The 23,073-nt window shown below is 43.7% G+C and overlaps 1 protein-coding gene across 1 annotated transcript in view; it reads right to left on the reverse strand.

The window, feature by feature from the left end:
• Nucleotides 1-886: 886 nt before the first annotated feature.
• Nucleotides 887-23,073, reverse strand: part of MTR (5-methyltetrahydrofolate-homocysteine methyltransferase) — a 40,010-nt gene continuing 17,823 nt past the window's right edge. The window contains exons 10-33 of the mRNA XM_075267391.1: nt 22,524-22,585; nt 21,879-21,946; nt 21,716-21,795; nt 20,380-20,492; nt 18,991-19,131; nt 18,436-18,621; nt 17,481-17,660; nt 17,047-17,163; nt 16,443-16,583; nt 16,182-16,271; nt 14,427-14,579; nt 13,594-13,701; nt 12,961-13,061; nt 12,203-12,270; nt 11,426-11,546; nt 11,213-11,294; nt 9,842-9,940; nt 9,448-9,523; nt 8,485-8,640; nt 6,621-6,817; nt 4,747-4,947; nt 4,369-4,561; nt 2,612-2,724; nt 887-1,285 (exon numbers count right to left, since the gene is read on the reverse strand). Coding sequence (XP_075123492.1) covers nt 1,196-1,285; nt 2,612-2,724; nt 4,369-4,561; nt 4,747-4,947; nt 6,621-6,817; nt 8,485-8,640; nt 9,448-9,523; nt 9,842-9,940; nt 11,213-11,294; nt 11,426-11,546; nt 12,203-12,270; nt 12,961-13,061; nt 13,594-13,701; nt 14,427-14,579; nt 16,182-16,271; nt 16,443-16,583; nt 17,047-17,163; nt 17,481-17,660; nt 18,436-18,621; nt 18,991-19,131; nt 20,380-20,492; nt 21,716-21,795; nt 21,879-21,946; nt 22,524-22,585 — 2,936 coding nt within the window. The 3' untranslated portion in view covers nt 887-1,195. The remainder of the gene's footprint in view (nt 1,286-2,611; nt 2,725-4,368; nt 4,562-4,746; nt 4,948-6,620; nt 6,818-8,484; nt 8,641-9,447; nt 9,524-9,841; nt 9,941-11,212; nt 11,295-11,425; nt 11,547-12,202; nt 12,271-12,960; nt 13,062-13,593; nt 13,702-14,426; nt 14,580-16,181; nt 16,272-16,442; nt 16,584-17,046; nt 17,164-17,480; nt 17,661-18,435; nt 18,622-18,990; nt 19,132-20,379; nt 20,493-21,715; nt 21,796-21,878; nt 21,947-22,523; nt 22,586-23,073) is intronic.

The raw sequence follows: 23,073 nt of genomic DNA on the forward strand, positions 1-23,073 counted from the left end.
CATTCAGCAGCTTATTCAGTACTTACCAAGCACAGCCCTGTATTGCAACTCATCCCATGCACTAGAATGAGACTGAGCTGCAATATGCTCATGTGACCAATGAACATGGCATCATATGGCCTGTGAAGCGAAAGCGACATTCAGGGAGTGCCGATGCTGCTTCAGCAAGATGACCTAAGGATAGGCCACCAATTAAAATGGCCAAGAAAACCCCTTTAAAGGGGCTGCCCCATTAAGTCTGTCCGGGACTGCAATCTCGCCAGTCACACAAGTGCTTCATTCACAAAGAAAAACATGGAGGATTGGTGTTCCTGAGTTGTTCTGATCGCTGAGGAACCCGGCAGTCAGACCCCCGGTGATTTGAGACAAGCTCTTTAAGGCTATAGCATGCTGAACAGGCCATCTGCATAAGGCTGTAAAGGAAAGGCATGATGGGCATCAACATGGAAGACAAGCTGCTGTCAGAGTGGTGTCCCCATTGAAATAAATATGCACCTCTATTCACAGCTACCTTACCACTCCTAAATCAATGTCTGATCAGTGGGGGTCTGGATCTTGGCACCCCTGCTGATAAGTACGACTTCCCCTTCACTGGTTGTAGAGTGACCTCCAATACAGACTACTAAGGGCACGAACCAATGTAACCAATGAAGAGAACACAGCAGTCTTGCGGCCCTTCAAATAGCTGAACGGCGGGGGTGCTGGGTGTCAGACCCCCATTGATCTGTCATAGGTAAGTGTAGGCCATGAGCAGAGTGAACCTGGGAAACCCATTAAAGTGAATATCTGCCCGTCCATAAATAAATGTGTGTCCTTGCAATGACTATACCCATCATGGTGGCTGCAGTATTTGACGACTGGACCCCCATAATGTACACCTCTTACATTTGAGCTTCAATACCTGCAGTTTCAGTTCTGACATCCGAGTGGCGCAATGACTGTACAGTCTGCCTAATTTAAGCATACACATTATAATACATGTAGCATTGCGATGTAGTCAGCGACGGGTCCCAATGGGATTCCATATTATTTGGCTTTAAAACATCAATAAAAAGGTGACAGTCATTAAAAATGAGTTTCCATAAAAAAATAACCATCCGAAAAAAAATAATCCCACTGTCAGGTGCGGGAATAGATTGTATGAGCAGCATTTGGTAAAGTCCGGGAAGAGTTTTACTTGGTGTCAGAAGTTCGTCTATTCATCAGGGTCATAGCCGAGGATGGGGCAGAGCCATTTCTCAACGTCTTGCACTGACAACTGTTTTCTGCGGGAATAATCTTCAACCTAAAACAAAAATGTAAAATGTATATTGTATCTGATGAAGAATCTAATGGTGACCTGAAATAACGTGTCGTATATGGGTTGACATCCTATTTAACCCCATCCCTACCATCCTATTAATATTAGGAATGTGAAAGTTTGTGTGTTTGGATTTGACACACACCTACATATTGGCCAGGAAGGAAAAATGGGCTATTTTAAAAGTGTCTCACTCACCCCAAAACGCCACCGCGACCCTCAAAAGTTGTCTCCTGCTCCGCTGTCGGCCCGAGCATGACGTGAGCGCAGGTAGTTACACGACACTCCTATTGGTGCATGGCGGTGTGGGGGAAGGATAGAGAGCCAGCACAGCAACCCATGGGTCCGAACGCCGCTGACATGCTGGCCGGCCACACATTTCCTCAGGCCGGCGTTGCATGCAGCAGCGCAACCGGCCCAAACAAGCCCAGCTGCACGTACCCGCGAACTGTGCGGATGGGAACACACAGCACGGGAAGGACCGCACATGCTCACTGAAGCTGCAACCACGAGATACACAGCTCCCCAGCATCTACATGGTGAATGCTGCGGGGAACAGGGATCGCCGGGTTGCTTAAGGGAGGGACGGGGTACAACAGGTGATGGGTAGGGGCCGGGGGGGGGGGGGGGGGGGGGGGGTCGGGGGGGGGTTGGCACCAGAGGGCAGAAGGTAAGCAGGGGGGAGGGGGGCCAGATTTCACATGTGGAAAGGGGGGGGGTAACGGGTAGGTGGTGGTGGGGGGAAGGGGTAGATGTAGGAGGTGACTGTGATCTCTAAAGGGGGGAAGGGGGCCGGGGGCATGTGTGGGGGATAAGGGGAGGGCCGGGGGCGCGGGGGAAAGGGGAGGGCCGGAGGTACAGCAGCGGGGCCGTGGGGTCCCAGCCCACGATGCTGTGGGAGGGCCCAGCGCCGGCCGCAAGAGTGAGGGGACAGCGGACGAAGTGGCGGGTTATAGCTAGTGTACTATAAAAGAGAAAATGTAACTTCTGACAATGTCTATAGACTCCACGAGACCACCAATAATGTCCACAGTGAAGAGACCGCAGTCCTCTATGTGAACGTATCCACCAAAGCACCAAGTACATAATACATAAGACTGACCCATGTTTTGTGAGGTTTATTGCACAAGCACAGAAGGCCTGTTCCTATAATATTTGACCATTACAACCCCAAACCCATTCACATACCTCTTGTATGGACGGACTAGACTGGATTTGCCCCGTGCCCAACCTCTGGCTTTTGAATGAGATTCTATCTAGGAATGCTATGACTACAAGTCCCATCATACACGCGTCTCCAGAAAAACATACCTGATCTTTGGAAATTTTTCCAACAGCAAAATATTTCGACATTGGACTAGAAAAGATCAACCCGGACACAGCAGCAGCCGGCGACATCGCAAGAGATTCCGTCAACTTTATTCCTACAGTGACAAGCGACAAATGGTTTTATTCTATGAGGAGATACATGAAGTTTTACAATCAAACCAATACAATAATACATTGTCCATACTATGTAAGATATAGAGGTCTGTGTCTGCGCTACGATATGGAGAAAGCTGTAAGCTATTGAAGTTAAGGTAATCTAGAACATCAATGCTGGGCTTCGGTTTAGGGCAGAATCACTTCTTTGGTAGATCTGTAACACTGAATTGGTTTGTGTTCATTTGGAATAATCAGACCATTTTAGTCTACAATTTTACTTTCTGTGGCCATCAGATCTACCGTGCTACATATGTACACAACATGCATTGTATGACAGCTTTCTCGCCACATCAGCCAAGGGAGAAGGCTGTCAGACGGCAGCAAGGAAGTGGAGGCCACTGCTCAAAGACACAAGGACCACGTGCTTACCTACACCTAATAAAGCTTGATTTCAGGGAAATGAATACATGAAAAAACTGTAAGACTAGGTTCCTAAAGCAGAATACGGAGGGCAGGCCTTCCGCCTCAGTTTTCACTTTAAAGAGGACCTTTCATCAGATCGGGCACATGCAGTTTTATATACTGCTGGAAAGCTGACACCGATACCGTAGCGCTTTAGTGTCAGAAGGGCGTTTCTGACAGTTAGCCAGGGACGCCCTTCTGCCCAACAGCGCCTATCGCGCTGTACTGTGGAGCGCGGAGGAACGCCCCCTCCCCTCCTGATAATACTCGTCTATGGATGAGCACTGTGAGCAGAGGGAGGGGGTGTTCCTCCCCGCTCACACTGTACAGCACGATAGGCGCTGCTGGGCACTAGGGCGTCCCTGGCTAACTGTCAGAAACGCCCTTCTGACACTAAAGCGCTACGGTCCCGGGACCAATAGTGCTTTACACCGGGCACAGATCGGGAAAGCCGATAGTGTGCTGAATTCAGCGCACTGTCAGCTTTCCCACAGTATATAGAACTGCATGTGCCCGATCTGATGAAAGGTCCTCTTTAAATTCTGCCCCGTGAATTCAGCAGTGGAAAGTTGAAGACACGGAACACTAGAATCAGGGTCTATCACTACTTTAAAGGGGCTCCATCAGCAGATTTACGGGTTACGAGCTACAGATATGCCTGAATAGCCTTTAAAAAGGCTATTCAGGTGCTGCTATTAGTGTGTAAAAAGACCCCCCTGTTTTTGTTAATTAGTTTGGTAATCGATATGTAAATGAGCTTGATTGTGCACGGTGGCACGTGTCACACACCCCTTAGCGTCATAGCTTCTGGACGCCCACCGCTGCCTCCAAGCCCCTCTCCCCCTGCTTATTCACGGCAGTTTCTATTGAAAGCACGCATGTGCGCAGTAGCGCTCCCTCTGGCGTGCTACTGCGCACACTTTCAATAGAAACGGCCGTGAATAAGCAGGGGGAGGGGGGCTTGGAGGCAGCGGTGGGCGTGTAGAAGCTATGACGCTAAGGGGTGCACGACACGCCTACCGTGCACAATCAAGCTCATTTACATATCGATTACCAAGGTAATTAACAAAAACTTTTTAAAGACATATCTGTATCTCGTAACCCGTAAATCTGCTGATTGAGCCCCTTTAAGACGCCCTCAAATAGACTGGCTATGGATTGAAACATCTCATCCTCAGTACCTGTCGCTTCCTCTATGTCTGCCAGCTTCCACATGGTAACTTTTTCGGTGTGGTCAGGCTGACTGGGATATCCTGGAGCCGGGCGAATGCCTTCATAGCGAATCTTGCGCAGGTCAGCGACATTCAGGGCTTCCTCACTGCAGTAACCCCAAAGGTCCTTCCTCACTCTTTCATGGATTTCTTCAGCAAATGCCTTGTTGAATAAAATGAGAAATTGCATTTTGGGACATGTATACTGAAAAATGAACCAAGAATCTGAGACTGACAGACAAGACAGCAGTTGGGGCCACACAAATTTTCTTGCCAGCCAAAGCCGAACAATATCAACCCACGTAGTTGGACACTGGGGTGCAAGATAGCGGCCATTGATTTTCATACCTCAGCCAGTCTGTCTCCGAGGGCTTTCACCATAATACTGTTATAATCATCTCCTTTATTCTCATAAGCTTTGCTAAGGTCCTCCACTCCAAAGATGGCAACCGCAAAAATCCCCAGGTAGTCACGCACCCCAGATTCCAGTGGGGCTACAAAGTCAGACAGGCAGTAGTAGGGATCTGTAGATGCAGAATCTTTCTCAGCCTGAAGTACAGAAAACAAGAAGTTCGATCTTGATATTTTTACATGTCACAGTACAAGATGTGTATATAAGAAAGGGCGGGTTCACACCTGCGCCCGCTCTCCGCTTTAGCCAATCCTGCGGGTTTCCATTTTCTGCCCCGAGAAACTCAACAGGGGATCAGTTGGTCAGTTGTCAAACCCATTCACTTGTTATGGGTTTTCAAAGTGACCGCCTGCGAGCGTCTTCTGCCTCTCCGCAGCGAAACCGTTTTTTTAAGCCGGACACAAAGTCGGACATTGTGTCCGGTTAAAAAAAACTGGTTTCGCCGTGGACAGGCAAAAGACGCACACGGTGGTCACATTGCAAACCCATTCAAGTGAATGGGTTTGAAAACTGACCGCTGGGTTTCCTTCTCCTGTCCAGTCTCTCGGGGCAGAAAATAGAAACCGGGGGCCACACGGTGGCTCAGTGGTTAGCACTGCAGCCTTGCAGCGCTGGAGTCCAGGTGTTCAAATCCCACCAAGGGCATAAAACCATCTGCAAGGAGTTTGTATGTTCTCCCCGTGTTTGCATGGATTTTCATCCCATATTCCAAAAAAGACATACTGATAGGAAAAAATGTACATTGTGAGGTCTATGTGGGGCTCACAATCTACATTAAATAAAAAAAAAAAAAAAAAGAAAATAGAAACCGGCCGGATTGGCTAAAGCGGAGACGGGGCGCAGGTGTGAACCCGTCCTAAAGGAGAAACACTTCAAGGCAACATATGTAAAAGTGGTTGGCTGATAAGGAAAACTCCCTATTAGGGCACATGGATGTCATGTAAGTAGAGAGTGCTCTGCTCAGATCCCTGACACTAGAAGCCACAATAAAGAGCTGCCATATATGAGTGACACATCCCAGAGGACTCCGATAGTCCCTATGTTACAAAGACTCCTAAATAGCTACATAAACTAACATACTCCTGGTTTTAACACGATAGAAGGGTGAATTTTGTAAAACAAGTGAGCCAGTCCTATAAAGAGTCGATGGAAAATCCTACCTATATGCAGCTGTTTATACAATATAAAAAAACTTGAAAGTCTTCAGTACTTGATACCTTTTTTAATGGCTAACAAAAAATGATAACAGATTGCAAGCTTCCAAGGCTCTAGGCCTCTTCCTCAGGCATAGAGACATAGAGACCTAGAGCCTCCAAATCTTGCAATCTGTCATCATTAATAGTTAGCCATTAAAAAAAGGTATCAAGTACTGAAGACTCGAGTCTTTTTTTTATATTTCATATCCACTGGCTAACACGGTACGAGAAGCTGTTTGTACAGTAAGTGTGCCAACCACGACACAACTTTGTAACACTGACATTATCAAAGGTTCCAGCAAAGTATTCTCCGCTGACCTGAGCCACCTTCACATTTGCCACACATGGCAGATATGGACAAAGACTAGAGATGAGCGAACACTATTCGAAACTCCCATTTGGAATAGCATGCACCCATAGGAATGAACAGACGCAGCCAACAAGCAGGGGGTTAAGCGGCCAGCCGCCAGCAAAGTCTGCGTGCCGGCCGCTTCCATTCATTCCTATACGTGCGTGCTATTTGAAACGGCCTTTTCGAATAGCATTCGCTCATCTCTAGTCAGGACATTTCCTCTTACTTTCCCCAGACTCATCGCAACAGAAACATAAATTACCTGTTGCCTCAGGCCATAAAACGTAGCAATAGGCTGTGAAGAATGCAGGTCGTGCTCCGCCGAATATAACAGAATGTCATCCTGCACACTCTGAGCTGGCCACAAGCCGACAACACCTCGGGCCTCAAATTTTCTTTGTCTTATTAAGACTTGCAGTAGTTTTTGTGCATCATCGTAAACTTTTTTTGCTTCTTCCCCTGAAAATAAGAAATGAGATCGCATCATATATTATTGGCAATGCAGTGGTGACGGTTTTATTACTGTAAGTATGACAAGGTCTCCAGTTATGGATGAGGTCATAGTGATGTGAGCAATGTCACATACTTACAGATTACCAATCCTACAACTATATAGAAGACTCACAATAATGGAGATAGTCTCAGCCCACACATAGGCCGAGACCATGATAAAATCACTGTCCCGTCAGATGGGCTTACTCAAAGATTTCCAAGAGGAGAGTTGGAGGAACATTACAAACCCAACCAATAGGAGTTGTGGTTTAAGACTAAAAACACTTCATTCCTAAACCGGCAATAAGGCTCAAGAGGGAAAGGGGTTTTTAATCATTAAAATTTATACCAAATTAAGTCAATATCAGACAATATCACCAGCATCTGCCTCCCATTGAGATCAATGGAGACTGGTTTTAGGGCTGATTTTAAGGCCTCAAATTCAGTGCTAAACTCTGCCATGTGAATAGACCCTTAATGGGAGTTTCCATTCCTTCCTGACCACTGCTTCCCTTTACACAGCCATAGAAATCATATAAAGTAATAGCCATTGTATTAGTCTGTATGCAGTGAGCTCCTCCTAGTGGTGGCTGCAGGAAACCACAATTTTATGGTTGTGAACTAAAGCTACAGACAGAGTACTGTAATGGTGCACGGGTCCATATACAAATAGATGATGAAGTTGCAGAATTCTGAACCTTATAGATAACTTGCCACACAGAACATGAGTCGTATCTGCCATCAGCACGTTACAGAGTTGAAGGAAAGGATTAAAGGGGTTGTCCCATCACAAGGATCCTATCTATACTGCTAGTTTCTGTGGATTTAAGACTTGTCCTAAATGCATTGCTTTATCAAAACTGCTTTGTTTGGCCGCTATCTTAATTTATTCACTTCATTGTTGACACTGGCCCTTGGGATTATCTGCTCATTTGTCAAGTGATGTAGCTGCCTGCTCTCAGGAAGGGAGGGGCTGGGAGCAGCTCTGAGCTGTTTGTGTCTGATAAGTAGGGAGGTTCTCAGATAGGGGAGGTGAGAGCTCCGGGATTTATGAGCTCTTATCAGTCGGTTTAATTGAATTTGGCTGATAAGGGCTGAGATAGGCAGTCTGTTACCTCTGTATGTAATGCAAACTGACTCAAATCCAGCTCTGCTACATCAGCTTCACACTGTGGTAATTCATTTACAACCAATCCCGTGCAAGTTAAACCCCGCCCACCTATGTGCCGAGAAAAGCAGGAAGTGAAGAGAGCACAACAGCCTGCGGGTTAGTGAACAAGCGTCATGGGAATACCCCTTTAAGTACAATTTATAACTTATTGATTAAAATTCCTGTTCTTTCGATGCTTAAGAGTCCAGTGGGCGGCCCTAACCAGTGACTGACAGCTATGTGTATGTAAGATTGTACAAGGGAGGCTGAGTGACATCACCCACCGGACTCTGATAGAACGGATGAAAGTTGTACTAAACTTTTTCCTACAACGCTATATATCACGCTCGCTCCTAATATGATGCTGGTAGCCTATACGGCATGTTCAATGTGACAGAAGTGTATGACGTAAGGAGGTAAGCATCGTATAGACAAGGCCTGATTAACAGAGACAGAGAATGGGACACTCAACCAATTTTCTTACCAACTGTTTTATCATTAAAGATTTTTGGGAATCCTCTGTTCGGGTATTTTCCTCGGAGTTGCCACACATCGAAGAACGGTTTCCAGTCAATGTACTGAGAAAGTTTCTCCAAGTCGTAATTTTTGAACACTCGTGTGCCAAGAAACTTTGGTTTTACTGGGTTTAAAAACAAACAAAAAGGTTAAGAAAAAGAAATTCAGAAACACACATAAGTAAATACAAAGGTGAAAAATTTGGATTATCCACAAAAAAATGCAACTTAAAGGGGAGCTTTTTATTGCAATACCGATGACCTATGCACAGGACAGGCCACTACTATCTGATAGTTAGGGGTTTTACATTTGGACCCCTCACTGATCAGCTCCAGGCACCAGAAAGACCTGTGTATGGGGACGGAGCAGCGGAGCTTCAATACCCTGCTGTCACCACTATAGTGGACAGGACTGCAGGTTGGTGCCTATTACTTAAATAGAAGTAGAGCTGCTTCCACCCCAATCCACTGCAGTAGCTACCGGGACCAGGAGGTAACCAAATCAGCAGATCGGTGTCGGGTCCAGGTGGGCAACTGGGGCCAGAAAACCCCAATAAAGAGCGTACAATCAATTTTCTACAATGATAGAATTTATCAATACTATGTTATTTAGTGCGTTCACATGAGGCACACTGTTCTGAAACTGCTTATTTGCAGGGTCCCGGGTGTTGGACCTCCACAGATCTAATATGGATGGCCTTGATTATTACAAAGGTGGATGACCTATCGAGTAGTAGAAACTGCTACAAGTAAACAGGCCTGTGTAGAAGACGCTCACGGGCAGACACTTTGCAAACCCATTTAAGTGAATGGGTTTAAAAAGTGACTGCCGGTTTCTGTCTCCTGTCCAGTTTCTCGGGCAGAAGACGGAAACCTGCAAAGTGGAGCCTGGGCACGGCTGTGAACCCGTCCTAACAATGTGGTGAACTCACCTGGAACTGGATGAGAAAGCCAGTCTATATGGAACCCTTTATCTCTTGCTTGCTGAAGAGACAGATATCTTCGCTCCTAAAACATGATACATATCAGTATATAGAATGTATTATTTAATAATATCATCATTCTTATTTGCAAACTTGTTAGGAATCACACCTAATGCTAACTAATCCGTTACCTAAACAGATATAATAATGTAAAAATAACAATTATTGGCAAGTCTGACACTTGGCTTCGATACTGTAGCCAAAGCTGTCCAAATAGTTCCCATATAACAATATAACAGGAGTGTAGTCCCAGCACTGAGGGTGCCGTAATCACATACAAAGAGCAGAGAGCAGCTTCTCAGGTATCCAAGGAGGTGCTCACACTGCAGTCCAGCAGGCCTACCTTCAAAGAGTCATAGTGATCTTGGCGAATGTCTTCATACTCTTCTGTGATTTCTTCTATGAGGTCATCCTTGGCATTCTCATCCAGCAGCTGGGAGCACTAAATTAAAAGAAAAAAAAAAAAACATGAAACCTGGGAACATTTCTGTCCCTTGTAAATAACCAAGCAATACTAAAATCTCCAGTAGAGGTAAGATATAGGTCGTACGAGGATTGTAACTAGTAGACGGATTATAAGGAATAACCAGAAATTAATACTACAGGGATACGCTGTATACAGAAATTGAACTGAAACAAATGGTGGACAGGCCCTTTAACCCCTTAACGCTAAATCACGTACCTGTACGTCAGGGAATGTGGTTAGTTCCCGCATTCCCACGTACCTGTACGTGATTGAGATCGCACGGGCTCAGAAGCAGAGCCCCTGCGATCTCCACGGGAGGCCGGCTGTATCTGACAGCCAGGCTTCCCCTGTAGCAGCAGGGACGGTGACTGCACCGACCCCGCTGTTTAACCCTTAAGGTGCCATGATCCATAGTGATCATGGCACCCTAGGGGTTTGGCCGGGCTATAAATCATGCTGCCGGCAGCATCAGGAGTCTGTGTGAGCTGTAATTTACAGCTACACGCTGCTCCTTAATCCCTCCCCCCATCGGAGCGAACTCCGATGGGGGGGAGGGTTAACCCCTTGGATGCCAGGACGAGTGGAAGCTAGTCTATGCATCTGCATAGCTAGCTTCCTCTATAGACTGCAATACACGTGTATTGCAAGTCTATAGTTAGTATAGAACCAGTGATCCTCTCTGATCGCAGGTTCTAGTGTGCTTACAGCACAAATGTAAAAAAGTTAAAAAAAAAAAATAATAATAATAAAGTGTGTAAAACAAACAAAACAAACATAGTTACATTTCTTGTAAATCTGGAAAATCGCTGTTACACTTGTAAGCCTTGTAACGTTCAAAATAAATTAAAATACAATCAAAAGATGATGCTGATATAAAGCAGAGATATGGGAGATAATATTTATTAATGTATTTGGGTGGTATTACTATCTGCCTGAAAAGCAGAGAATATCACATTTTGAAAATTGCAATTTTTTCCAAATTTCCATCAAATTTCCTATTTTTTTAATAAGTAAATACAAAAATATTGATTAGTGTTTACCACTAACATGAAGTATAATGTGTTACGAGAAAACATTCTCAAAATCACTTGTGTAAGTTAAAGCGTCTCAAAGTTATTGCCATTTAAAGTGACACATGTCAATTTTGAAAAAACAGGCCTGGTCCTTAACATACTTTTGGGCTGTGTCCTTAAGGGGTTAAGGTTTGATGTGTGGGTACCCTCACATTACAGAAAATAAGGAACTTACAACAACAACACTTTGGGATGCATCCAAACAATGGATCACCGGGGCGCTGTAACGTGGGGCTATTTTCACAGCAGTGTGTGTCCTGCAAAATACAAAAGAAATACATGGGAAACATGTTCTGCAACTGTCTGTAAGGAGCAAAGAGGGAAAAGCTTACACTAGAAAGCAATGGCTGGATACATAGAAAGATTTTTTTTTTTTTTTAAAACATACCGAGAAGTAGTGGCGCCCCCAATCAGCAATGGAAGCTTTATCGAGAGACGTTCCATTTCTTTGGCAACGAAGATCATTTCATCCAGGGAAGGAGTGATAAGGCCAGACAAACCGATTATATCTACAGCAGACAAAGAGTCAGTACTTTACTAATAGCGATAGGACACATGCAATTTAAAGTGAACTAGGACTGGGCGTTTTGACAAAAAGTTTAAAATTTAATTTATTTTTTTCCATTCATTTTTTTTTTTTTTTTTTTAATCTCAATTTTCTTGTTTTCATATATAATAGAAAAAAATATATACATATATAATTTAGATAATAATAATAATTTCAGTCTAGAGAGCTGGCACCAGGAGGTAACCAATCTATTTGATGCAGCTTCCTTCTCCAATCACCCAGCTACTGAGCAACCCTGGTGACGGGTAGATTGCACTGTATTGTACACGTCTCTTGCCTAAGAGTGAAATGTGCAGCAGACATCATGAGGCTATTAGCAGCAGAAGAACTGATAGGATATCATATATGAAGACTTATAGAGCCAGAGAATAGTCTGCCTAGCAAGACCCTGCACACATTTCAACTTTTCATACATTTTATAAATATATATATATATATATATATATATATATATATATATATATATATATATTTAATTTTATTTATTTTTTTTTAAATCACTTTGGGAACTACCGTAAATGATAAATGTAACTTTATCTCAAATACTGAAATTAGATTAAATAAAATACATAAAGCTGAACAGAAGTGTAGACTCACCAGCTTTGTGTTCAATAGCAGCACGCAGAATGGTATCACATGGCGTCATGACACCTAGGTCAATAACCCTGGAATCAGTGTGTAAATAGAACATCAAAATAAATATGTAATTCAAAATGATCAATGGAATATTCTTAACTTTACCCTTGTTTTACATCAACTACAACAACAATTTAGAATCTTAATTTTATCACAACTTTCTTAAATTAACAAAATAACCAGCACAGATGTAACAAAGGTTTAGACATTTAAAGGGGTGCTCCAGTTAATTTAACCCCTAGGAGGATGAAAATACTAAACAGTGCAAACTTATCTGTCTGTTTAGCTGAGAGTCTGTGTGAGTCCCCGGTCTTACTGAGCTCAGTCATGAACACAAGGGTATCGGGCAATCAGTGGCTTAGCAGTGATGCCTTGTTCTGTACTCAGTCACTGATTGGCTGATGTGTTTGTGCAAAGAGAAACGGGAAAGACAAGAACAGAGACTGTCCTCTGGATCCCCGGGCTTCTGTGTCCTCTCTAGCTTCCCTCTCCTGTACTCTTCCCCAGAACTGACAGGCTCCCTCCAGTTACCAGCGTTCCTAACTACGCTGTACTGTCTGTATTGTGCATTCCTATTTACTCCACCCCATCAGACTAGTCTTGCAAGGCAAGGTGGAATAAGTAAAGGCACAGAAAATCATCACATTAGGAAGGTGTTAAAAAGCGTGAGAAATCAAACTTTTGTACATGGCTGGATCTTGCATTTCATGCTCACGTACCTGAAATTGTTGCAGCCAAGCACAACACCAACAATATTCTTGCCAATGTCATGTACATCCCCTTTAACAGTAGCTATTACAATGGTTCCTTGGTATGGATTCTACAAATATCATAAAAAACAGCAGAAATTAGAATATGCTAATAAATAAATTCTATAAAGTTTTAAGCCATAGCTGTGCCCTGTAGTGATCCTTGCCCTATCTTTACCATCTAGTACTTTACAATGAAGACTTGTAGATGACTATACTGCGCTATAATCATTGGTGTTATCGGAACGGAATGGATTCAGAAGCCCCATAGATGTGAATGCATCACAGTATGTATTCAGATACAACTGCATTCCGTGATGTACCTGGCCCCCAACTCAATATACACAGTGTCATGTGCATGGGCCCTTAATCAGATACAGGAAAATAAGGTCTTAAAAGTTATATTAGTATATTAGTCATTGTTCCTATGTATGCCAAGGTTTCTCTTAGTACAGGATCCAGGTCAGATTTCATCATGATCCGTTATTTTGGACGTAACAGTCCAAACTCTAAGCTTGAGATTTCTCTTATAGGATTGATGCATATGATAGAAAACAGCAGAATACAGAGATAAGAGACACCATTGTGGTAGGAAAAACTCACGTCCTCCTCTGTACTTCCAGTTATGGCTTTCATCTCTTCTCTCTCCTTCTCCATGAAGGGAATCAGATGTCCTACTGACTTCTTCATAACTCGAGCAGACTTTATCACCTTTCCCAAAAAGCAAAGCACAAATCATTATAATCGTACACAGACAACGCTCTAACTAAGACTGCATGTTCAATGGAGTGGAAATAGGTGGCTATAAAGCTTGCTGGAGAAGCAACACTGCCACCCAAATCTGTGTGGCTGTTTTTGATACTGCAATTTAGCCACATTTAAAGGCAGTCTGGTACCAGAACTCCGCAATATGCAAATGCACTCTATGTGGCAACGAGGGTGTTGCCCCTTACCTTTCAGGAGCAATGGCAATATTCTTGTTGCCCCCGGACTAATAAGTTGGGTTCTGGTAAATGTGAATACGCCGACATGGCATACCAAACGCTGCGGATTTAACCCTTTGCATAGGTGAAATCTGGAGCAAATTCACAACATATTCCAAATGGAACATATGCAGATTTTGAAAAACATTTGCTATGAAAAATTGGCCCACGGTGACGTACCAATAAGGAGTTAAAGAGTTCCACTCACATTTTATTTTGCATGGTGTCAATTTAGTTTTAGAGACAGACTTGTTGCTTAGGATATATCGTGTAACTACCTCAGTCTTTCCAAAGGGAGTGTCTCAGCCACTGCGAGTGATAGCTCAGGCAATACTTACACACCAAACTGCTTGTAACTGTCCGCTATGGCCAATTTCTACCTACTGTGTAAAGAGAACCTTTATCTTTCAAGAACAGAACAGACCTCTTGCAATAATATTCTGTTTCTAGTACCTGTGGTAAGAACATCTTTCCAGCACCAAACAGTTCTCCGACAACCTTCATGCCGTTCATAAGAGGCCCTTCGATAATATGGAGGGGTCTGGGATATTTTTGCTTATTTACTCTAGCCTCCTCTGTGTCTTCAATGATGTATTTCTCAATACCCTGAGAAACGAAGAAAAGCAAAGAAATATAAATATTATAACAGAAATATAATATAATATATATATATATATATATATATATATATATATATATATATATTGTGAATGTATAAAGAGAGGGATGGAAGAAAAAGGCAGAGCTATGGCAATGTGATGAGCGATGACCTGTCATGTTTTTGGTTCCTTGATACGAACGTCGGCTGTCCGTTGTACTAATCTGTCAAAGGACCAGAACAACTGACATAAAATGGCAGTTACATATGGAGCCCGATGGACCTCATTGACTGTAATGGGGTCTGTTGGGTATCAGTTGTTTTTAAACAAAGCAACGGACAAAAAAAATCTGTGTGTGCAGGACTTTTCATTTGACAATTTTAGGAAATGTGAACACTGCTTAAAGAGGACCTTTCACCATATCCGGGGACAGGCAGTGTTATATACTGCCGGAAAGCTGACAGTGCGCTGAGTTCAGCACACTGTCGGCTTTCCTGATCTGTGCCCGGTATGAAGAGCTTACGGTCCGGTACCGTAGCTCTTCTATGGTCAGAAGGGCGTTTCTGACCATTAGCCAGAGACGTCCTTCTGCCTCGCGGCGCCAATCACGCTGTACTGTGGAGCGGGGAGGAACGCCCCCCTCCCTCTCCTGATAATACTGGTCTATGGACGAGCTGTGTGAGCAGAGGGAGGGGGCGTTCCTCCCCGCTCCACAGCACAGCGCGATAGGCGCCGCGAGGCAGAAGGACGTCTCTGGCTAATGGTCAGAAACGCCCTTCTGACCATAGAAGAGCTACGGTACCGGACCGTAAGCTCTTCACACCGGGCACAGATCGGGAAAGCCAACAGTGTGCTGAATTCAGCGCACTGTCAGCTTTCCGGCAGTATGTAACACTGCCTGTGCCCAAAAGTGGTGAAAGGTCCTCTTTAAAGAGGACCTTTCATGGTTTGGGGCACAGGCAGTTCTATAGACTGCTGGAAAGCCGACTGCGCTGAATTCAGCGCACTGTCGTCTTCCCCGATCTGTGCCCCGGGTAAAGAGCTATCGGTCCTGGTACCGTAGCGCTTTACAGTCAGAAGGGCGTTTCTGACAGTCAGTCAGGAACGTCCTTCTCCACAGCAGCACCTATCGCGCTGTACTGTGGAGCGGAGAGGAACGCCCCCTCCCTCTGCTCACACAGCTCGTCCATAGATGAGTATTATCAGGAGGGGAGGGGGCGTTCCTCCCCGCTCACATAGCACAGCGCGATAGGCGCTGCTGTGGAGAAGGACGTACCTGACTGACTGTCAGGAACGCCCTTCTGACTGTAAAGAGCTACGGTACCGGGACTTATCGCTCTTTACCTGGGGCACAGATCCAGCAGTATACAGTATAGAACTGAGTGTGTCCCAATCCATAAAAGGTCCTCTTTAACTATGACAGCAAAGAAGAAGGCCATCATGGGAGCTCCAATATACAGCAGGATGTGACTGGCTCTGACTGAAATACAACATCCAAGGAGAACCCAAATATGAACGAATCACAAGTTACTCCCGTCTGCCTCTAATGCCCCTGCATTAATGTAAGGCAGGATGAGCTAATGATACTGAGGTTACTCCATGTACTTACCTTGACAAGGGCGTACTCCAGTCTCTCCTCCACAGTCCCATTTCTCCACTCATCACTCTGGATCACCTTTTTACCACCTTTAGCTGTGGTCTTGACAGGAAACGAAAAAGCAGGAACACAAGGATTATTATTAATAATAATGAAATAACATATGGTAAAACAAATACATACAGATTGACAATGTGAGAGGGTGACTTTATCTCTGGATCAATCCTGCACTACGTCCCACTTCATACATTCAGTTTCTCTGCACATTTTTACCTGGGCATACTTTAAAAGCTTCTCTGTTGCTTCAGGATCCTTATTCCAAATGAGATCTTCGCATAGCTTAAGTAACTCTTTGTCAATGTCATCATAGACAGGCAGGGCTCCCGCGTTCACTATTCCCATGTCCATACCAATCTACAAAAGACAACAATAAAAAAAAAACCTTCAGACTTATTCGAGAAGAAATCAAGATGATGTGAGGAATTTATTAAGACTGGTGTTTTCCATGTCCACCCTAAATGATATCCCTGCTCATCAGTTCTTCTGTATTCTCCTGTATGTATGACCATCTTACTAGAATGGCAAGCACATACTTATACATTTTGAAAACCAGGGGGCGCTATAGCAAGCCCATAAATACAATATTTCTGGAAGGCACTTTTTTTTTCTTTTTATAACAATGTGTTGCTATCTGTAAATGAAATTTCTCATTTAGATCATTGGGGGACACAGTAAGATGGGTATAGGCCTGGCCAATAGGAGACCAACACTAGGAAATAAGAACGCGCTAACTCACTAACATACAAGGTATGACAAGTATATTAACACAACAACATAAACATATTGCCAGAAATAAGATTTATAAATACACCCTTACCTTAATAGCATGGTATAGAAATACTGAATGCATGGCTTCCCTAATGGCATCCATACCCCGAAATGAAAAAGAAAGGTTGGAAAGCCCTCCGCTGACCTTCGCTCCTTTTAGAGCTTCCTAATAGGAAATCATTTATAATAATCAACAATAAAACATGAGAAATCTCCAAAATCCACAGTCGTATGTGAAAAGGGCCATGCATAGGAATTGTTTTTCCTCATTGCAATGCTGCCATCAATAGCAAACCAGCAACGTGCCTAAAATGCAGGATGCTGAATGTAAACACATTATAGAGAAAGGGTACCCCAAAATCCATATATATATACATTTTATTAACTACGGTATTTGCTGTGTAGGCCCAAGTTGATTTCTTGTACCGATAACCTATCCACAGGATAGGACAACAGTATGTGATCTGTGGGGGTCTGACTTACTTTTATTGTTTTGGTAGCTTCTAGAAAGTGTATGGCATACTTGTCATGCTCCTCCATCCCAGTGCCAATCGTTAAGATATTTGGGTCAAAAATGATATCATTGGGATTGAATTTCAATTTATCCACCAGAAGGTTGTAAGCTCTTGTGCAGATTTTGACTTTAGTTTCTGTGTCTGTAGCCTGTGTGGGTGAAGAGAAGTATTAAAGACATGTTTATAACAGTCAGTACATCATAAAAGGTTATCGCCATATCTGTCCACAAGTCCGGACCATCAGAATTCGTGCTCCTATGGTCAGAGATTGTGACAGTCACAGCAATGATTTGGGGTTTAATAAAAAAGTGTTGAGGCGCCAGTGATCAATGAAATAACCATTGCTTACCTGTTTATTCCCCTCTGCTCAGTGATGTGCCTGTATACCCGTGTGATCACCACAGTCACTCATGTGGGTGCACAGGCGCATTACGGGAGCCATGTAAACACAGCAGGGAGGATCAAAGTGGCGGTGCTGGAACCGCATGGAATAAAAGATCCATTATGTATCCGGTTATTATTTTAACACAATTATAATCAACTCAGAAAATCTCTTTCACAGATCTCTCAGGTGTGCCTATAATTTATGCACATTAAAGGAGTTTCTCCATGGTTTAACATATATGGCCAATCCACAAGTTAGGTAATAAATAGCTGAGCGCTAGAACAGAGAACAGGTCCCCACCCAACCCCATAACTCCCGAGTATGGATAATGACAAATGTTAATTGTAGACCCCCTACAAAAATATTCTAGGATACCCCAAAAACATGTACACTTGGATCGGCTGTGCATGAAAGTTCATTTTGTTAGCAGAACAGGCATAAGTCACTGCTAGACAGCTATACTGACCCTGCATAAGATCAGGCATGTCGGATTTCACAGTCCTTATAATACATATAGCAACACAGACATAAAACATACCTGCCCCACTTCATCAAAAGCCATGACAACCACCGCAGCCCCATACTGCTTGATCTTTTTCGCTTTCGTCAGAAAATCTCCTTCTCCCTCCTTCAGACTGATGCTGTTCACTATACATTTTCCTTGGCAACATTTCAACCCGGCCTCGATCACATTGAAGTTGGATGAATCGATACACAGAGGTACCTGAAGGGTTAAATACACAATATCATGACATCACTTCTGAAAATAATGAAGCTGTGTATCGCCTTCCATTGTGGTTGTCGCTAGGATGTACGTGCCTCTAGGAGGTTCACACGGAATGGAGCCAGTAGGTGGCGCCGCTGACTTGGCTCTGTCCTCACACCCTCCTCTTGGCATTTCTTGTTGCACCATGATCCAAGTCACAGAATGTAAACATGCCTCTCCTATATGGAAACCTACCTGCTTTAACATGGACACGGGGGGTGCTGCAGAGTCCTCCGATAAGCCCATACATTATAGTTTCTACTCCCCATTACACCCCCTTTCCACTTCAGAGTTGAAAAAAAAAATACAGCACGATAGAAAACTTACCCTAGCAATATCGGGTTCAGATGCAATGTAGTTACAGAAGCGGGCCATGGCTCTGGGCCCGTCCAGCATTCCGTCATCCATATTGATGTCAAGGATTTGCGCACCCATCTCTACTTGTGCTTTTGCAACGGTCAGCGCTTCCTGTAAGAACACAGCACACCAGGATTACAATATAATACCAACATTGACAACTACACAAGCTATACAATTACTTTTAACCTGTCAATTTCCAAGTGCTATTGAACTGCCTGAAATAAGCTGCATACAAGACTCCTTATAGGGGCTCTATCAGCAAAATCATGCTGCTAGAGCCCCACATATGCGTGCATAGCCTTTAAAAAAGCTATTCAGGCATTGTAAAAGCTAAATTAAACTACCCCCCCGTTTTAAAATAATAACTTAAAAAAGAATGTTCTCTACTTACGGAACGTGCACGCTGGGCGGGCATTCAGGGTGCGCCGTCTTCTTCTTCCCCGCCTCTTCTTCCTCTGACGTCTTCGGGTCCCGTCCTCCTCCGGCACTTGCTCGCGGACACTGATAAAAAAAAAAATAGCCCGGGCGCATGCGCAGTAGCACGCGGCTTCTACTACGGCTACTGCGCATGCGCCCGGGCAATTTTTTTTTTATCAGTGTCCGCGAGCAAGCGCCGGAGGAGGACGGGACCGGAGGACGTCAGAGGAAGAAGAGGCGGGGAAGAAGATGAAGACACACCCTGAATGCCCGCCCAGCGTGCACATTCCGTAAGTAGAGAACATTCTTTTTTAAGTTATTATTTTAAAACGGGGGGATAGTTTAATTTAGCTTTTACCGTGCCTGAATAGCCTTTTTAAAGGCTATGCACGCATATGTGGGGCTCTATCAGCATGATTTTGCTGATAGAGCCCCTTGAAGTAAAGGGGGCTTAATGTCCCAAATCAACTTGCCTGCAATAAAAATACAAAAACCTTATACGCAGCCTACCACTGCAGTCCCCAAACCAGCACAGTTCTTCCTTGACACCAGAGGAGTACATCTCAGCTTCAGTGCGCATGCCCCGTACCTCCGATGCCAGGCTATACGCCCTCGGCTTCACTGAATAACTGCACAGGTGTTGGGAGCACCAGAGAGGAGTCCGATGAAACTCATTGCTAGGTAAGTAGAACATTCTCTATATTGTAGCGGGCTGTGTACATGTCTATATTAACCATTAGCTGTACAGCAGTGTTGATATATTCTATACACTCACATATTTTGTGAAACGTATAGAAGTATTGATCGGGTGGTAGGAAAGGGAAAGTCAAGACACCAAATACTAGGCTACACTTCGGGTCACAACCTCTAAGCTGCAGGGGGCTCTGCCCCCCTCCTCAATGATATTAACAAGTAAATTTAATGCGAAAACAATCTCACCTCATAATTTCCAGCCATAATGAGCTTGGCAAATCTTCTTGACCCAGCCACATTACATCGTTCCCCAATATTAACAAAATTAGTGTAAGGTCCCATTCTAAATGGTTCCAAACCTGTGCAAAGAAAATCAAAGCCATGTTATATCACAGATTGTATTTATAAAGGTATCACAAATTCCTTCACATGCAAAAGTATCTACCCCAAACTTGATCATTTAGTTTTTTAGGTCATAAATTCTACACCAAATAATTTCATCATCCCTGCAATGGTTCGAGCCCCTGTTTTTTTAAAATAATACAGATTTATTGTAGTCACTGTTAGGAACTTGAAAAAATATTGTACTTCTTTACCATTAGGCCATTTACTGCCCATATTTTGAAAGGGGTTGTCCAGGATAACTGGAAGTCTCCACAATATCCTAAGTACTCTCCCCCCTCCTCCCATTTTCTAATAACATAATCAAAAATGTATATTCATCCATATACCTGGGGCGGTCACATGACATTTTCTGATTATACGGTGATGATCCGTTTCTGGAAACGGATTGTCACTACTACACGCCCTCATCCACTCCATGCTTTTTCATGCAGGATGGATCCTCCCTCTTGTCTGAATACCACCCCTTCTCTAAGTGCTGTTCTGCGCACTGCTGCCGAGAATCCACCTCCCGCGCATGTGCAGTACAGGTGGATGTTCATACAGAGCAGCGCTGGTAGAAGAGCGCATCTGCAGAATGAGTAAAGCAGGAGGGGAACGTCCCACGAGAAGAAGCCTGGAAGGAAGAGAGGCAAGTATATAATGGGTCAGGGGTTGGACTGACTAGGTAGGGAAAGGCTAGTAGTGGGCGGGATAGCTAGAAAGATTAGTAGGGGGTGTATGGGAAGGATGGAGGAGGGTAGAGGAAGGAGTGGGGGGAGTAAGATGAGAGGGGTTAGTAAGGAAGTTACATAGCAGGAAGCTGAACTTTGTAAACAAATGCAAGAGATACCAGAAGCTCCCAGAGACATCCAGAAGTCACTCAAATCACTGTTAGGGTATATGGGTGCATTTATTAACCCATTAATACCTCTAACAGACCTTTTTTTAAAAAATAAATAAATCATTTTTGCCCTTTAATGTGATTTACCAATTGTGCTAAATTCCCATTGCACACAGTATTTCTATGGTCCCGTCAGTGCAACTTTCTCGGAATGTAAATATTATACAACCCGTCAACCCAATAACCACTGAAATTTCCTGAAATCACATGGCTAATGGTTTCTCCTCATAGAATTCTCTGCAATGTCGGATCACAGGATGCAAGATTTCTGAGACTAGGGAGTAAAGGTATACATACCAGATAAGAGCATGTAGCCATCAAACACAGTTTGGGGAGGAATTCTAGGCTTGCAGTGTTTCACAGCTTCTGCAATTTCTCTGATAAAGCAGAAATACATAATTTAGTTACTATCAGGATAAGGAAATTTTAGGAAAAAGAACTTGATTTGCTATATTGTTACCTAATATGTGCTGGGGTAGTTCCACAACAGCCGCCAACAATATTCACTAAACCATCCAGAGCAAAGTCCTGAAAATGAATTATCATAATGTAGTATTATCTGGGACACAAATGTTAGGTATGCTGAAAGGGAACCTCAAATATTATGGACCTACAAGACAACTGAACGTAAGACAGTAGAATAATGACAATCAATGGCAGCGGTACTTTTAGGGCTCTTTCACACTGGCGGAGAACTGGACTGATTTTTGGGAACTATTTCTTCTAGGAATGGCGCTTCCTGATAACTAGTCTGTGTAAACATGCCAGCCAACACTCGCTTATCAGGTGATCGCTTACGTGGCACAACAGCTCATTGTTTGTTGGCTGCACGTTGCTCTGTGTACATAGGGCACTATGCTGCCAAAAAATCCAAACTGCATGGAAGGTTTGTTCACCCCTATGCAGTAGCGATGTAGTTTTTATAGCCACAACCGAGAGCAGATTTATAATCTATCTACAAATCCTCTGCTCATTCTTTATCCACTACTGGCTTTGGCTTCAAAAGCTGCATTAGAAAACCTGAACGTGTAACATATCTTCACACCATGACAAATGAGCGCACACAAGGCATCAGGGGTCCACTATGAAGAGCAGAGCAGCTTACTTTAATGTGCTTAGCAGTCACTTCTGGAGTTTCATCATAGCCTCCAAATGTGTTTGGGAGACCTAAATGTAGAAAGGATAAACAAATAAAAATAAAAAAATGTTATGAAATTATTTTAGAATTCAATATATACACATAAGATACAAACGTCAGGTGTGTAACTATGGGGAAGGGGGGCAAGTAGTTGGTGGATGGAGGCAAAACGCTCCTGGTGTTTAAGGAGAATGCAACAAGGGCAGAACGAACCGTGCTAAATTATTTAATATACCTTTTAAAGGGGTTTTCCAGCCCCCAATGGAGTCTTCATACTGATCACTCATCCACAGGTTAGGTCATCAGCATGTGATCTGTGGGATCCAACACCTTAACTCTGCACAGATCAGCTTTTGTAGCACCCTCCAGGTGCCGAAAGTTATAGCAGTGGATGCAGAGCATGTGCAGGCTGATCCTATTCAAGTAAGACCACTATATAGAAGGACCTCGCCTAGTACTTGAACAGCTGATCTGTGCAGGGTTAAGATGCCAGACTCCCAAAGATCACATATTGATG

This window comes from Leptodactylus fuscus, chromosome 3, assembly GCF_031893055.1.
Source record: "Leptodactylus fuscus isolate aLepFus1 chromosome 3, aLepFus1.hap2, whole genome shotgun sequence".
NCBI lineage: Eukaryota > Metazoa > Chordata > Amphibia > Anura > Leptodactylidae > Leptodactylus > Leptodactylus fuscus.